The sequence below is a fragment of the Pristis pectinata genome, chromosome 3 (genome assembly GCF_009764475.1).
Source record: "Pristis pectinata isolate sPriPec2 chromosome 3, sPriPec2.1.pri, whole genome shotgun sequence".
In the NCBI taxonomy this organism is placed as follows: domain Eukaryota; kingdom Metazoa; phylum Chordata; class Chondrichthyes; order Rhinopristiformes; family Pristidae; genus Pristis; species Pristis pectinata.
The window spans coordinates 21084409-21101003 of NC_067407.1; the positions used below are offsets into that span (position 1 = coordinate 21084409).

Consider the following 16595-nt stretch of genomic DNA (forward strand, 5'->3'; position numbering starts at 1 on the left):
ATTATTGAGCTTAAGCCTGCTAAATAGGGAATTGTTTAAACTGGTACTCATCAATTATGGCAAATTCTATGAGTATACATGAGTATGTAACATGATATATGAATGTCTGAAATAGAGGAACATAATTTTTTATGTTTAGTACTTTCTGAAGTGAAGTTATACAGTCTAATATTGGTATGTGTTACTTGGAAGTAATTCACATTGAGATTGCTTCATTTTGGGCAGGTTATTTTTGTTTAGATTAAAAATCTAAGGTCTCATTAAAAATTTTGAAACACTTGCATCTTATTCTTTTCAGAAATTACAAATTGAATTATCATCAGTATTAACTCAGGAGTATTTCCTTCAGTCTAGTGATACTGTTTAGTGGTCAAGTATACATCTGTAGTTGAAAGCACAATTCTGATTTTGAAACATGCATCAAAAATTTACCTTTTGGTTTTGAGAATTTAGAACATTGTATCCTCTTTGGAATTTAGTGTCACACATAGGAATGCCATGTTATCCCTTTTTTTTAAGATTGGCCTTTCTAAAGATGTGATATAAATAGAAGTTATTACTGCTGAGATACTCAGCAACAAAGGGCCATAACTTAAAATTGGAGCGAGGCTGTTCAGGACTGATATCAGGTATTTCTTCACATGTAGAATAGTTAGAAAACTCTAATTCTCTTACCATAAAAGGCTTATGAGCTCAGGCCAATTTCAAAACTGAGATTGGCAAATTTTAGTAAGGTAAGGAAACTGTAGGTTATGGGACTAAGGTGAATAAATGGATTTAAGCAAAAAATGAAATCGAATCTACTAGAAACATTCAGCAGTACAGGTAGTATCAGTGAAAACTGAAACAGTGTGATGTAAGGTATGCAGTCTGAAGGTTAACTCTTTCCCAAGCTGCTGCCTGACCTGCTATGCATTTCCAGCATTTTCCTTTATTATTTCAGTTTTCCAGCATTTGCACTTTTTTGATTTTCAATTAGAAATAGACATACAAATGTGCAAATTAGGAGCAGGTATAGGCCACTTAGCCCCCAGCCTGCTCTGCTGTTTAATAAGATCATGACTGATCTGATTGTAACTTCAATTCCATATTGCCATCTACCTGCACTACCCTTCCACCTCTTGGTGATCAAGAATCTATGTATGTTAGCAAACCAGTGGGTTTTTACGCCAATTGGATTATTGTCTTTTATGGCCATTATCTGCTTTTATTCCACAAATGACCGAATCTATTAAATTCATTTTCACAGGTTATCATTATCAAGTCTTTAGGTCAGTGATTTCTAGGTTAAAAAGTATAGTGCTTTATCATCCTCTTTTGGTAGTTTCCAGCTGGTTCAACAAGTTTGCCGTAACTGGATAATTCTGGGACATTGTCTCCTCCTTTGGATTCTCATGGAAAAATCTTTCTTTTAGTGAATGTACAGTACATTCAGGGTTAAAAGCTAGGTGCACTTGCAGTTAATGATTTAGCTTGTTTCAATATATAATGAAAACAGAAACGTAGTATATAGCAGGCAAGGTAGTGTAGCGGTTAACGTAACACTATTACAGTGCCAGCGACCTGGGTTCAATTCCGGTCGCTGTCTGTAAGGAGTTTGTACGTTCTCCCCGTGTCTGCGTGGGTTTCCTTGGGTACTCTGGTTTCCTCCCACAGTCCAAAGCCGTACAGGTTAGGAAGTTGTGGGCATGCTATGTTGGCACCGGAAGCGTGGCGACACTTGCGGGCTGTCCCCAGAACACTCTACGCAAAAAGGTGCATTTCACTGTGTGTTTCGATGCACATGTGACAAATAAAGATATCTTATCTTATCTGATCTGAATGTCCAGAAAGAAAGGCTGAATCTTAACAAGAAGGCTGAGTTTTAACTAATAGGCCAGAAGAGGATGAATGGCCTGTTTTGAGAGCTGAGCCAGTGTGCTGTGTACCCACAGCTCTCGACCAGTTCGATATCAGGCCATTGAAAATCAACCCACCTTACATAACATTACATCCAGAGGGAGTTGCAATTTTCTGCTGCTGTTTGGGGTGATGAGGTTGTTTGTGATTCACAGATAGAAACAACACAAATTATTCATGTGGGGCATTTCCTGGTCTGTATTGTGGCTACATTCATTGCCAGCTATAAGGTACATTGCAATACTAGCAAGACTTATTTGGCTGCACTTCTCAACTCTCAATTAAGCAATCTGTATTGCCTGAAAAGACAAGGCCACCAGTCAGATGATAACACCACAATGTGCAAGTTCTCCTTCCAAGTCACACAACACCAGGATATGAAAATATAGTCTTGTTCCTTCTCCAAAATCCTTGCTCATAATCTCAACAGCACTGAGGAACTACCTTTAACACATGGACTGCAGCTATTCAACAAGGTAGCTCACTAACACTAACAAGAAATACTGGAACTGCTCACATCGCACATGCTGCTTTCATACCCGTTTAGTCAATGAAAATCTTTTTTTTTGATCTTGGTTAAACCTTTAATTTGGACATCGGGAATTTAAGGAAAAATGATATTTTAAAATATTTAAGAAAGCCTTTTAGAGAACCCTGTGAACATGGTGGCCAGGTTACACAATAAGTGACACATTTATGTAAGCATTTCCATTATCACAAGATCACAAGACAAGGGAGCAGAAGCAGGCCATTCGGCCCATCGAGTCTGCTCCAAGGAAAAGGGAAAAAATGAGAAATGGGGGGGAGGAAGAAGGAAAAAAAACTATTCTAATCCCAATTTCCAGCCTTATCCCTTGATACCCCAACTATTTAGATATCTATCTGTCTCTTCCTTGAATGCCCCCAATGATCTGGCCTCCACTGCTGTACCTGGCAAGGAATTCCACAAATTAACCACCCTCTGGCTAAAGAAATTTCTCCTCATCTCTGTTTTGAAACTGTACCCTCTAATTCTAAGATTGTGCCCTCTGGTCCTGGACTCACCCACCAAGGGAAACAGCCTAGCCACATCTACTCTGTCCATTCCTTTCAACATTTTAAATGTCGCTATGAGGTCCCCTCTCATTCTTCTGTACTCCAGTGAGTACAGTCCAAGAGCCGACAAACGCTAATCATACGTAAGCCCTTTCATTCCTGGAATCATCCTCATAAATCTCCTCTGAACCCTCTCCAACATCAGCATATCCTTCCTAAGATATGGGGCCCAAAACTGCGCACAGTATTCCAAATGAGGCTTCACTAGTGCCCTGTAGAGCCTCATCAACATTTCCTTTTATACACTATACCTCTCAAAATGAATGCCAACATAGCATTCACTTTCTTTACCACCGATCCGACCTGGTGGTTAACCTTTAAGGTATCCTGCACGAGTACCCCCAAGTCCCTTTGTACTTCTGTACTTTGAGTTTTCTCTCCTTCTAGATAATAATTTTCCCGTTTATTTCTGTTTCCAAAGTGTACAACTGCACATTTCTCAACATTGAATCTCATCTGCTATTTCCTTGCCCATTCTCCTAAACTATCTAGGTTTCTCTGCACATGGTCCTTGAACATGGAAATTTATAAGGGGAAAATTAACTTCAAAATTCAGATTAAGTACTCAAAAGTTTTATTCTCTGAGACTCATGATTTCTTTCTACTGTTGCATTTTTCTTATATATTGGATGAGACTCTTAAGTGTCCATGAAAAGATGATATTGAGCCACCTTCTTGAACTACTGCAACTATAGATCAAAGGTACTGACAGAGTGTTGATTGGTTAGAGATTTAAGGGATTTTGATTCAGGGGTAATGAAAGAATGGCAACACATTTCCAAGTAGTGGTGATTTGTGGCTTGAAGGGGAAATTTCAGTTAGCTCCATTACTGTTTGCATTTGCTGGCACTGTCTTTCAAGATAGCAGAAGTTACAGGTTTGCAACATGTTGTCGATGAACCTGGCACAGACTTGATGTCCTGAATGTCCTGCATGTGTTTACCATTGGTGGGTTGCTTCAGTTGTATGGGTTACAGTCTGGCATAAACTCTCACAGTAATCATTAGGCTGATTTGAAGCAGAGAGGGGATGGACAAGAAAAGCCAGTGATAAGGTGAAAAGAGGAGAGATTTAATGACAAAATTGTTGCTATTGCTTGACTGAAGGGTCAAGTAAAGAAAGGGAAGATGAGCCTCAGGGAATAATAAATTGGAAAAGAAGAATCATTATTATTACATGCAGACTGAACAGAGACATTATGCAAAGTTGGTCATTAAGTTCACATTTTCTGTCCCCAGTGCAGAGAATACTGCATCATGAGCAGAAAACAATGTATATTAAATTGAAAGATGTAGAAACAAATACTTGAAAGAATGGTTATGGCCTTGGACAATGGGAAGGGAGAGGGATTGATAGGCAATTCTTGCATCTCCTGTATTTGGATGACAGGGTCCCATAAAATGGCAAGGGGATATTGGACAGGATTGAGGAGTGGAGTGAAGATGTCTTTTGCTATGGTATCATACTAGAGGTGCTAATGGTCTGTTTAATGTGGAAACTGATGGAATGGAAGTTGAGGACAAGGGGAATCCTAATAAAGGGAGGTAAGGAGGAATATGAAATGAAATGGACATGGTTGAGGACCTTGTCAACCATGGTAGGGGGATGTTTTGTTGAGGAGAAAGTTATGAAGCTTGTAAAGTTGAAGGAAAAGTTCATGTTGAAATCGAAGTTGATGAAATGCTTCATTTGGGAGAAGATGAGGAAACCATGTGATGTCAGAGGTGGGTCTGTAGCTGGAACAAAACAAGTTCTGCATTTTGAACAAAACTGCAGGCTGTTAAGATTCAGTAGGGATCCCATACTAACATCTTTATATCTGGAGAAAGTTAAAGGAGAAGTTGTTCATTTGAGGACACGTTTAGAAAGGTGAAGGAATGTGGTTGTTTTGGGAACTGGTTTAGTCTTATTTCAAGACAAAGCAGAGGGTCCTTGGTTCCTCCAATATTTTTGGATATTTCAGATTTCTAGCATCTGCTTTTGAAATATTAATAGTTTACCAGTTCAGTGGAATAACATATTTGTTGCTGTGCTATGCTCATAGACAGGTATGTGATAGCTCTTGAGTATCCAGGCTTAGCTACGGGATGATGACCTCTACATGGATCTGTTTAGAAGTGTTGTCCCACTGTTCATTATTAAGGGCATCTTACTAGACATGCTTAACTATTTGTGTTATATGCACACAGACAGCACAAAATCTCTTCAATAAGTGTGCCAAATGCTGCTACTTTAGCTGTAAATATAGTTCAGTATAATTAATGATGCATTTTGTACACTTTAAGGTAGGTACTTTGCATGATTGTCCAGCATTTATTTTCTGTATTCTTTACCCTACCATATTGTTATTTTACTATATTTGTGCATGATTGGATGCAAATAGCATTTAATAAATTTAAACATTTTTAACTGTTTGAAAAGAGCTTTGATATTAATTTGCTTGTTCTCTGCATGTATTTTTAATTTTACTGTGTATTTTCTGTTAAGATTTTTATCATTTTATTTCATTCATTACTTTTCACCCCCTCCATTTATTCACTAGCCCCCTCTGCCCCACCTCAAGATGTTCACGGTCTCTCCATCAGTTCCTCCAGCATTCGGGTAAGTTGGCGTCCACCACCAGCAAACAGTCGTAATGGAGTCATTACCAAATACTCCATTATATATCAGGCGGTGGATAGTGAGGACAACAAGAAGCATGTTTTGGACAACATTGAGGCAGACGCAACCAGCTCGCTAGTTGAGGGTCTGGAGAAGTGGACAGAATATCAGGTGTGGGTAATGGCTCACACGAATGTCGGTCCGGGTCCGAAGAGTACACCTGTGATTATCCGTACAGAGGAAGATGGTAGGTCATTCGAAAATAAATTTAAATATATTTAGCATTGTGGTATACCTTTCACCAAATTTTCAAAGACGAAAAAATCCACCTGGCATTTAAAGGAGAAAAGTGCAATTTAGATGGATATTGGAGTAATTTCTGTAATCATGCATTTTAGTTCAAATGTATAAAATTGCATGGTCAAAATGGGTTGATATTGCAGTTAATGAATAATGTTTTGATTGCAGGCTGTTCTGGAGAAATAAGATAATGTTTCCCATTTTTTTCCATGAGGCTAAAAGCAAGAGTAATAGCACAATAAAGGTGTGACTTCATGCAAGATTGATTCAAAATTATCTTCTGTAACCATTAATTACCATATTAGCAAAGAGATACTGCAGTTTCTCCATAAGAAATTGCAGAGTTCAATTGTTTAAGAAATATTTGTGACTGAATTATCTATTGACAACAGTGTGACAACCATTGAGATGGAGCATATGTCTAGGCTCACAGCAATCAGCCTATGCAATGCAGACATAATTAATTCAATTAGTAGATAGAATCTGTTTAAAGACTGGGAGAAACAGGAGTAACTTTTAGTAAAAGCAACATAGTTTTTCAAAAAGTGTTGTGAATAGCACATGAAATCAATCTCATTTCATAAACAGTCTAATCATCAGGCCTGGATGACAGGAGAATTACCCCAATCATCTTCACTCTATCTGAAAATAGTGTATCACTCTATGCATCTTATATGTTTTATTTGTATGAATGAAGTTCACCCCACAAAGTGAAGTGGATAGATGAAACATCTTACAACCTTGGTGTCTGATTCAAGCAAATTAGTACTTGGTATTCCATGGAAACAGGATAACACAGTGGCTCATCAGGTTGTGCTGCTGTCTCATAGCTCCACTTATCCAGGTTCAATCCTGATCTTATGGAGTTTGCAAGTTCTCCGTGGCCATGTGGTTGCTCCTACATGCCAAAGACCTGTTGGTCTGCAGTTTAATGAGCTGCTGTAGATTAACCCTGGTGTAGGTAGGTGGTAGAAGAATCAGGGTGGAATTAATTGGCATCTGAGAGAGAATAGGTTACAGAAAAATAAGATAAGGAAGAGGATTGATGGGATTGCTTTGAGAACTGGCATAGATTCAATGGGCCGAATGATCTATGTTGTAAGAAAATATGAGAAACACCTCTCTAAATTATGATATTTGGAATTAATTTGCTTTTTTATATCTACACTAGTTTTTTGTTCTTATGGAATATAAGGAAGTAAAGAATCTGAAAAGTCACTGCAGTATGTTTGGCCCTAAAAGCTTTCTCCCTCATTCACCCATTTCTGCAAATTTTATTTATTTTCCTTGGCCAATATATTCTAAATGTTTCTACAGCTTAGGCTTGTGGACATGTCCATTGATCTCTGACATGCAAGGTTTTGTGGATGGCAAAGTGTGACAAAGGAGCAAAGTACCAAAAGAGGAAAGAGATAAAAGTGAGTTGAGATGAAGACTGAAATCTCCAAAGATGAGAAATCATTTGGTGCAGTGTGTATGGGCAGCAATAAGGATACTCATTTCCCTCAATGTCAGCAAAACAAAAGAGCTGGTTATTGACTTCAGGAAAGGGGGTGGTGTACGTGCACCCGTCTATGTCAATGGTGCTGAGGTCGAGAGGGTTGAGATCTTCAAGTTCTTGGGAGTGAACATCATCAACAGCCTCTCCTGGTCAAATCACGTAGATGCCACAGCCAAGAAAGCTCACCAGCGCCTCTACTTCCTCAGGAGGCTAAAGAAATTTGGTTTGTCCCCTTTGACTCTCACCAACTTTTATCAATGCATCAAAGAAAGTATCCTATCTGGATGTATCACGGCTTGGTACGGCAACTGCTCTGCCCAGGACTGCAAGAAGCTGCAGAATGTTGTGGACACAGCCCAGTGCATCACAGACACCAGCCTCCCCTCCTTGGACTCTGTCTTTACCTCTCGTTGTCTTGGTGTAGCAGCCAGCATAATCAAAGACCCCACCCACCCGGGACATTCTCTCTTCTCTCCTCTTCCATCGGGTAGAAGATACAGGTGCCTGAGGGCACATACCACCAGACTTAAGGACAGCTTCTTCTTAAGACTATTGAACGGTTCCCTTAATACAGTGAGATGGACTATGACCTCATGTCACTTGTTGTGACCTTGCACCTTATTGCACTGCACTTTCTCTGTAGCTGTGACACTTTACTCTGTACTGTTACTGTTTTTACCTGTACTACATCAACGCACTTTGTACTGACTCAATGTAACTGTGCTGTGTAATGAATTGACCTGTACGATTGGTTCGTAAGACAAGCTTTTCACTGTACCTCGGTACAAGTGACAATAGTAAACCAATACCAACCAATACCGATACTTAGTGTAAAGTATCTTTGGAGCTAGAGTTGGTGATAAAGACTGAAGACTTTAACACTGATGTGAGAGGAGGGGAACAAATAAAAAAGTACATTACAGGAGATTAGGGGAATGAGAGGGACAACATAAAAATACAGGAAGAATAGGAGGACAGATCAAGGTGGGCTTATGTGAAAAGTGTTTCATGCCAGTATAGCAGGTGTGAAAGATTCAGCTGCAGGTTTTGGAGGTGCTGGGGTGAAGAGGACATGGGGGTTGGGGATAGTGTGCTGGCATTGTCCTCATCATTAAGTCAAGTTTACTTCAAGGACATGATGCCATCAATAATGCAATGCAGTCATTTACAATTACAGTAAAACCTGATGTATCACTCTACATTCTGAATATTTTTGGAAGGGGCTAGTATGGGTGAGTGAAAATATGCACCGTTTATAGAATAAATAAAGTTTCAAAGGTTGATTTCATTTTCTCCATTATTGACACAAAGTTTATATAGGGAGATCTGAATGTATCTTCAACCCAAGGAATGTGCTATTCTAAAATTTAAATTCCAAACGTGGGGGGAGCAACTTGTACTCTGGTGCAACTTATACACTGTATACTGAGTTTGGATGGTAAGAATCTTGTTGGCAGGGATTGACTATCCTTGAAAGGCATGGCGGCTGTGCCCATCTGATTGATCTGCGATAGAGTTTATAGGTCAGCAGTGGAAAGAGTATTGGGATGGAAAGGATGACAAAAGAAACCCAATGAGTGAGCTTGGAACAGGGGTCCAGTTGGACCTTATAAAGGTTCCCTTAAGAAAATATTGAAAGAAATGCAATGGAAGGCAATAGCCTTCCTTCAGATAATGTGAAAAGAAGCATATTGGGAGACAGTGGGTTTAATCTACAGGGATTGAAGCCTGGGATTGTAGCAGAAGAGTAGAACAATTGAGAAGGTTTTGAGTTTCAATATGCAAGGATGTGAGTTGCTGGCTGTCTCAAGGAATATGAAAGGAGGCATAAATGATAGAAATAACAACAGGCAAAAAGGAAGATGTAAAAGAGCAGGTTGAGTAGGGAAGAATTAGAATGAATGGCAAAGGTTAAGCCAGATGTGTCTTCATTACTGGTAGAGAATAGGAATAAGGCAATAAAAGTCAAAATTAAAGTGAAATATGGTGAGATAAAGTTGACCCTTTAGATGCGTGAAATTGGCTTGATGTACTGATAAACCGATGTCCAGAATTTATGACAGATATAGGCAGACAAGTGAGTTCAGTAGCTTTTTGAGGGAGCTTAAGTAACAATGGGTACCTTGATTATCTTTCTGTGGAAAATGGAGATCCAGGGTATTTTCCATTTGAGGATGAATGAAGTCAGAGACAACAGGAAGCAGTAGATGAGTGAAAAGCCAAAGGTCTTGACAGCAGTGAAGCAAAATCAATACCATGATGGGAATAAGCAGAGACTGACTCAACAGAGAGTGATAAATCCTGATAGAGGACCATCAGACAAAGAACAAAGTAGCAGGGCAGACCCCCGATTCTAGATTCTCCCATAAGAGAAAACATCCTCTCCATATCCATTCTGTCAGGACCCTACAGGATCTTTCATCAAGTCCCCTCTAATTCTTCCTTAACTCTATTAGATTCATGCATTTGCCTATCCAACTTTTCCACATAGGACGACCCAGCAACTCCATGTACTAGTCTGGTTAAATATTTCTGAACTGTTTCCAATATATCCTTCCTTATGTTAGGAGACCAGTACTGTACACAGTACTCCAAATGTGGTCTCACCTATGCCCTATATAACTAAAATATAAACTCCCTACTTTTTGTATTCAGTTTCACTCACAATAAACAATGCAATTCTGATAGTTTTCCAAATTGCCTGCTGTACCTGCAAACATATATTATGCACTAATATATCAAGTTTATTCTGCATCTCAGATGTCTACAATTTCTCATTTTTTAGAAGATGTGCTTTTAGTTTACTTTTCCTGCTAAATTGATAATTCCACATTTTCCCACCTATTATGCTTCACTTGCCAGATCTTTGCTCACTCACTTAACCTATCTATATCCCTTTGTAGCTTTCTTATGTCTTCTTCAAAGTGTACTTTCCTTTCTTTCTGCTATTAGCAAAATCAGTAACTATATTGTCTCTGCCTTCACCCAGGTCATTTATATAAATAATAAAAATTTGAGGACCCATCACCAATTCCTTTGACACACCACTTGTTATATCTTGCCAACTAGAGAAAGACTCATGTATGCCTACTCTGTTTCCTGTTAGCTACCCAATCTTCTATGTGTAGCATAATGTTGCCTCCTACAGCTTAAGCTATTTTCTACAATAATCTTTGAAACATCATTTTCTTCAATGCTTTCTGAAATCTAAGGCAGCCACGGTAGCGTCGCGGTTAGCATATCGCTATTACAGCGCCAGCGACCCAGGTTCAATTCCGGCTGTCGTTTGTAAGGAGTTTATACGTTCTCCCCATGTCTGCGTGGGTTTCCTCCGGGTGCTCCGGTTTCCTCCCACATTCCAAAGAATGTGTTGGGAAGTTGCGGGCATGCTATGTTGGCGCTGGAAGTGTGGGGACACTTGCTGGCTGCCCCCAGAACACTACGCAAAAAGATGCATTTCACTGTGTGTTTTGATGTACGTGTGACTAATAAGGATATCTTATCTAAAGTGTAGTGTATTGGTTTATTATTGTCACTTGTACCGAGGTACAGTGAAAAGCTTGTCTTACAAACCGATCATACAGGTCAATTCATTACACAGTGCAGTTACATTGAGATAGTACAGAGTGCATTGATGTAGTACAGGTAAAAACAATAACAGTACAGAGTAAAATGTCACAGCTACAGAGAAAGTGCAGTGCAATAAGGTGCGAGGTCACAACAAGGTAGATCGTGAGGTCATGGTCCATCTCATTGTGTAAGGGAACTGTTCAATAGTCTTATCACAGTGGGGTAGAAGCTGTCCTTAAGTCTGGTGGTACGTGCCTTCAGGCTCCTGTATCTTCTACCCGATGGAAGAGGAGAGGGCCTTGTGGGGCACCAGTATTGAGAATAATCGTGCCAGAGGTATTGCTGCCTATCCTCACTGATTGCGGTCTGTTTGTTAGAAAGTCAAGGATCCAGTTACAGAGGGAGGTGTTGAGACCTAGGTCTTGGAGTTTGGTGACAAGCTTACTTGGAATTATTGTATTGAAGGCAGAGCTGTAGTCAATAAACAATAGTCTAATGTAGGTGTCTTTACTGTCCAGATGCTCCAGAGCTGAGTGTAGGGCCAGGGAGATGGCATCCACTGTAGACCTGTTTCGGCTATAGGTGAATTGCAATGGGTCCAGGTTGTCTGGTAGGCTGGAGTTGATCCATGCCTGACCAACCTCTCAAAGCACTTCATGGTGGTGGATGTCAGAGCCACTGGTCAGTAGTCATTGAGGCATGTTACCTTGCTTTTCTTCGGTACCGGGATGATAGTGATCTTCTTAAAACAGTAGGGAACCTGAGCTTGAAGCAGGGAGAGGTTAAATATGTCCGCAAATGCTTCTGCCAGCTGACCAGCACAAGATCTGAGCACACGGCCAGGGAGACCATCTGGGCCAGGTGCTTTCCTCGTGTTCACTCTCCGGAAGACTGATCTTACGTCCTCCACTGTGATCACAGGTTCAGCTTCATTAGTGGCTGTCAGGGTGGATGGTGACAATCCACTTCCCTTCTGTTCAAAACGCACATAGGATGTGTTGTTCTTCCGGAAGGGATGCGCTGTTGTTAGCTATGCAGCCCGACTTCGTCTTGTAGCCTCTTATGGCATGTAAGCCCTTCCATAACTGATGGCTGGTCAGGGACTCTATTTTGAGTTGGTATTGCCTGTTAGCATTCTTGATAGCCCTGATATCCCTGATAGTGTCCACTAGTTCCCCTTTATCCACAGTATACAGTATTGTATTTCTTCATAGTACCCTAATAAATTGGTCAAGCATGATTTCCCTTCCATAAAACCACATTGATTTTGCCTGATTACTTTGACTTTTTTCCTAAGTTCCCTGTTATAAAGTCCATAGTAATAGGTTCTAACATTTTTCCTTTGACAGATGTTAAGTACACTGGCCTGCAGTTTCCTGATTTCTGTTTCCCTCCCCTTTTTGAATAGAGTTGAATTTGCCACTTTCCAATCTAATGGAATCTTCCCCAAATCTAGCAAATGTTGGACAATTAAAACAAACACATCAACTGTCTCACTAGATGCTCTTTTTAAGACCCTAAGGTGAAGTCCAGAGACTTGTCAACTCATGGCTCCAACAATTTGCTCAGTACCACTTCCCTTGTGATTATATTTTTCCTGAGTTCCCCCCTCCCTTCCTTCCAGTTCCCAATTAACAGTTCTCTCTGGGATTTTTACGTGTGTCCTCTTTTGTGAAGCCTCATGGAAACTGCCTGTTTAATTCACCTGCTATCTTTTTGTTTTCCATTGTTAATTCCCCAGACTCAATTTTCTATAGGGCAAAGAATCTTTTTTTCTAAGGAGGAATGGTCTGTTTGAAAACTGATGTACAGAAGCCCCCTTGCACAAGTGGAATACTTTAGAACATATTGATTCTGTGCTAAATAGAATACACTCCTGATCTTTTTCTTGTTGAGCCACCAACATCATGGAGATTAACGTTAATTGCCAGCTGTGATATAATTGCATCATGCTTGTATGGAGAAAATAAGTCAAACACAGGAATTCCTTAAGAATTACTGTAAGATGATATACCAATCTCAATTACTCATTACTAAATCATAGCATCTCTGTTCATATGTTGCAATGATGGGAGGTGTGATAGTTGGGCTCCAGAAGGAAAAAAAGCAGCCCATCAAATCACTTACCAGTGAAAACTGCTGAAAGGAAACCTATGTGAATGTAAAGTGAGGACAACAATTAAATTCAGAATGATGGCCATTAGTTAAATGATCTTTCACTCTACCCTCAGTCTACATCATATGCATGGAGAAAGCAACAGAAGCTGCATTAAGTGCACATAAATCAAAGAAATTGCTTAAATGCAGCATTAAGGTATCAATTTTGCTTTCCTCTCCCTGCACTGTGATCATACTTAAACACACATGAAAATCAAGTTATCATTTTAGTGCATTCATCTATTAATTTATAACATTTCTGTTTATCATCAGATTTATGTTAGGAGTAATCCTGCAGTAGGGTCTGTTATTCTACTTGTTTTCTCTCCAAATGGGCCCATCAGATGGAGAAAATTGGAACTATGTGATGACTGATTTTCCTCCTGGAAATTTTGTTGAATTAACCCCAAATAGTGGAATTAGGGTTCCATTTTCTGAAGGCAATTAGTAAATCTGTTCAATGAATTTCTTTTTTTTCAAATGAATTTTAAGTTGTAGCACAGAATCTCCAGCCTATCCTAAAGTGCTTTTTTATTTTGTTGCGAATGTTTTTGTTTTGTTACATTCACTAACCCGTTGAATTCCATAAAATGGTTGTCTCTTTATGATGGAGGGTAGAAGAAAATGTTCACTATCAAGTATGAATGAGCTTTAGGATTTCTGAAATCGTTCCTGAAAAATTAATATTATTTTTTACTATAGTGCCTAGTGCACCACCACGAAAAGTGGAAGCAGAGTGTGTGAACTCAACAACAATCAAAGTCACTTGGAAGCCGCCAGTGTCTAACAAGCACCATGGACATATCCGTGGATACCAAGTCACTTATGTGCGCATGGATAAAGGGGAACCACAAGGACATCCTGTAATTAAAGATGTGATGTTATCAGAAGAGCAGGTAAGAGCAGTTATTTGTATGTAGTTGAAATTCTGAATCATGAGATGAAGGAATTACTATACTATAACATGTATTTATGAAATACCAAATTAAAGCAAAATTTGAGACTAGTTTTCTCAGATGGATTTTGAAAGTAGAAACCATGAATAATGTTTGGTCCCACTTGCTTTCCTGTTAGGTTTGAGTTTGAAAATGTGCTTTTCAGAAAATGATTATTTTAGTCAATATATAAATGCTTTGACTATTCATAATGTAAATACTATCTTTTTCTTTTTGATCCATAAATAGTGCTTGAAATACACCACGATTTCTTTTTCAATCTGTTCTAAAATTTCACTGTGAGCAGAAATTGAAAAATGGACTGTTTGGAAACTCTTGTTAATGTTCAGATTTTTTCCCCCAAATAAAGTACAACTAATTTTGGAAAATAACAAAAGCAAAATGTGAAGATAAGCATAGAATTAAAAGCTATTTATGTGTATTGCTGCTAAAGTATTATTAAAGCAGTTTGTATTTATATTATATATCAATATATTATTATGATTTATTTGATGACTTTGTGTCTAGGTTCAGGAATGTAACTGGTAAATCATCTTACTGCAGTAGCAACTATCATTGCCTTATTTTCTTTACTTCTAGTGAAACCAATTGGAATCAAAGTAAAACTGATGATCACACAAAATCAAGACAATTCTGAGATACTAAGTGCTTACTAAATAGCTTTGGTAGTGGGTTGGAGTGTTAGCAAAAATTGAAAAGTTTTTTTTGTATTACTCTTTCTGCAGCTTCTTCCAAGTTTCAGTAGTATTTAGTAGATTGTACTGGTAGGTGTCATACTATTGTTTACTTCTTTTAAATGTTCTTTTTCTTCATTCTTTACTTCTTATATTTCTGCAGAGAACCTGCCTTGCTTACTTATCAAATCAGGCTGAGACTTTGTTTTCAACACAACATGCAAGGTTTCGCATTGTTCTCAAACTTAAAAATTGTATTCTCTGTCCCCAGGTTCAGATCATTTATATAGAGCATGTAAAACAATGTGTTTAATGCCTGGGGAGCCTCTTCTTAAACATAAAATACAATATAAAATAAGAAATAGGAACAAGGGTAAGCCTGTTCTGTCATTTAGTAAGATCATGGCTAATACAATCTTGGATATGATCCTCCTCTGAACTTGTTTCTCATTAGTCATTGCATCATCAGCAAATTTGGCTACACTCTACTCATCCCTTCATCTAGGTCATGAGTAGAGATTATAAATAGTTGGACAATGGCACTGATCCCTGCAGCACCCCAAGTTACTGTGTTGCCAACCTGAAAATGACCCAGTTATACTGGCGCTTTGTTTTCTGTTAATTAGTCATGTAAATAGCCCCAACGCAATGATTTCCAACCTTGAGCAGTAACTGTTTATGTGGCACTTTACTGAATTCCATCTAGAAATGCAAATACTACTTCCAGCAGTTCCCCTTTAATCACCTAGCTTATTATCCCCTCAAAAAAGTCTAATAAGTTTGTTGAAGGTGATTTTCCTTTCAAAATGCAATGTTGAGTGTTTGAGTGATTTTCATGCTGCTATTTCCTCAGTCATGGATTCCAGCATTTTTGTAATGTCAGGCAAATTATAGTTTCCTGTTTCTATCTTCCTCCTTGTGTGAAAAGGGAAGTTATATTTGCAGTTTTCCTATCTGTTGGGACCTGAACAGAGTGTAGGGAATTGTGGACTTCAATATTAATATTTGCCTCCTATCCATTATTTTTTAAATACACCAGTTAAGAATGTCTCTTCTTCATTTCTGAATAAGGCTTTTATGTACATTTTATCAAATGTCTTCAATTTACTGCATCAGCTCAACACTTAAAATTAGCCTGCAACCAAATAATTTCTTACTAGTTTTGTGCAGGCACTGAACTGCTGATCAAATGTTTTTGTGTTTTTCATTTGTTATTTTGTTTCTGTAAAATTATTCAACTTTGTCTAACTGTTAGTAGTTTAACAAGAAACTTTCTATAATTAATTGCTGGGAAATACATTGTGTGTCATGGATTCAGTATGTGTTTGTATAGCCAACTCATGTAGAAAGTCATTGTTGAGCAATCTGCAATTATTAGGTTGGCCTGACCTTATTAGAAGTGGAATAACCCCTTGGTGGATTTAACAATAGATTATCAGACAGTAGACTGCCAGCGTACTTGGTATGGCTTGTTCTGGTGATAAATTTTAACTTCGGTAAATATAAATTTGGCACCTTACAGTAACACCTAGCATTATCCTTGTTCTTGGCAAAAATTTCATGGTGTTTGAGTGGAAATTAATCAGTTGATTAACTTGTCACCTATATTTATTACTGCATTTTTCATAATTTTAATCACATATTTTTGTATCTGTAGAATTTTTGAACTGTAGAGTTTACAACACAGATAATAGCTGAAAATCAGTACAAAGATATGAAATGAGCAGAGGTTAATAAAGGGTGACTTTAATGTTGTGATTATATGCTGTTCTTGATTTTATAGTTCAGTATTACATTGTGCATGTGTAACATTTCTGAAATATAAATCCTATTTCTGATGAC

At 38.4% G+C, this 16595-nt stretch overlaps 1 protein-coding gene across 1 annotated transcript in view; it reads left to right on the forward strand.

The window, feature by feature from the left end:
- The window catches only part of LOC127567693 (receptor-type tyrosine-protein phosphatase F-like), a 335950-nt gene that overhangs the window by 216399 nt on the left and 102956 nt on the right, over positions 1–16595 (forward strand). The window contains exons 11-12 of the mRNA XM_052010633.1: positions 5537–5842; positions 13826–14019. Coding sequence (XP_051866593.1) covers positions 5537–5842; positions 13826–14019 — 500 coding nt within the window. The remainder of the gene's footprint in view (positions 1–5536; positions 5843–13825; positions 14020–16595) is intronic.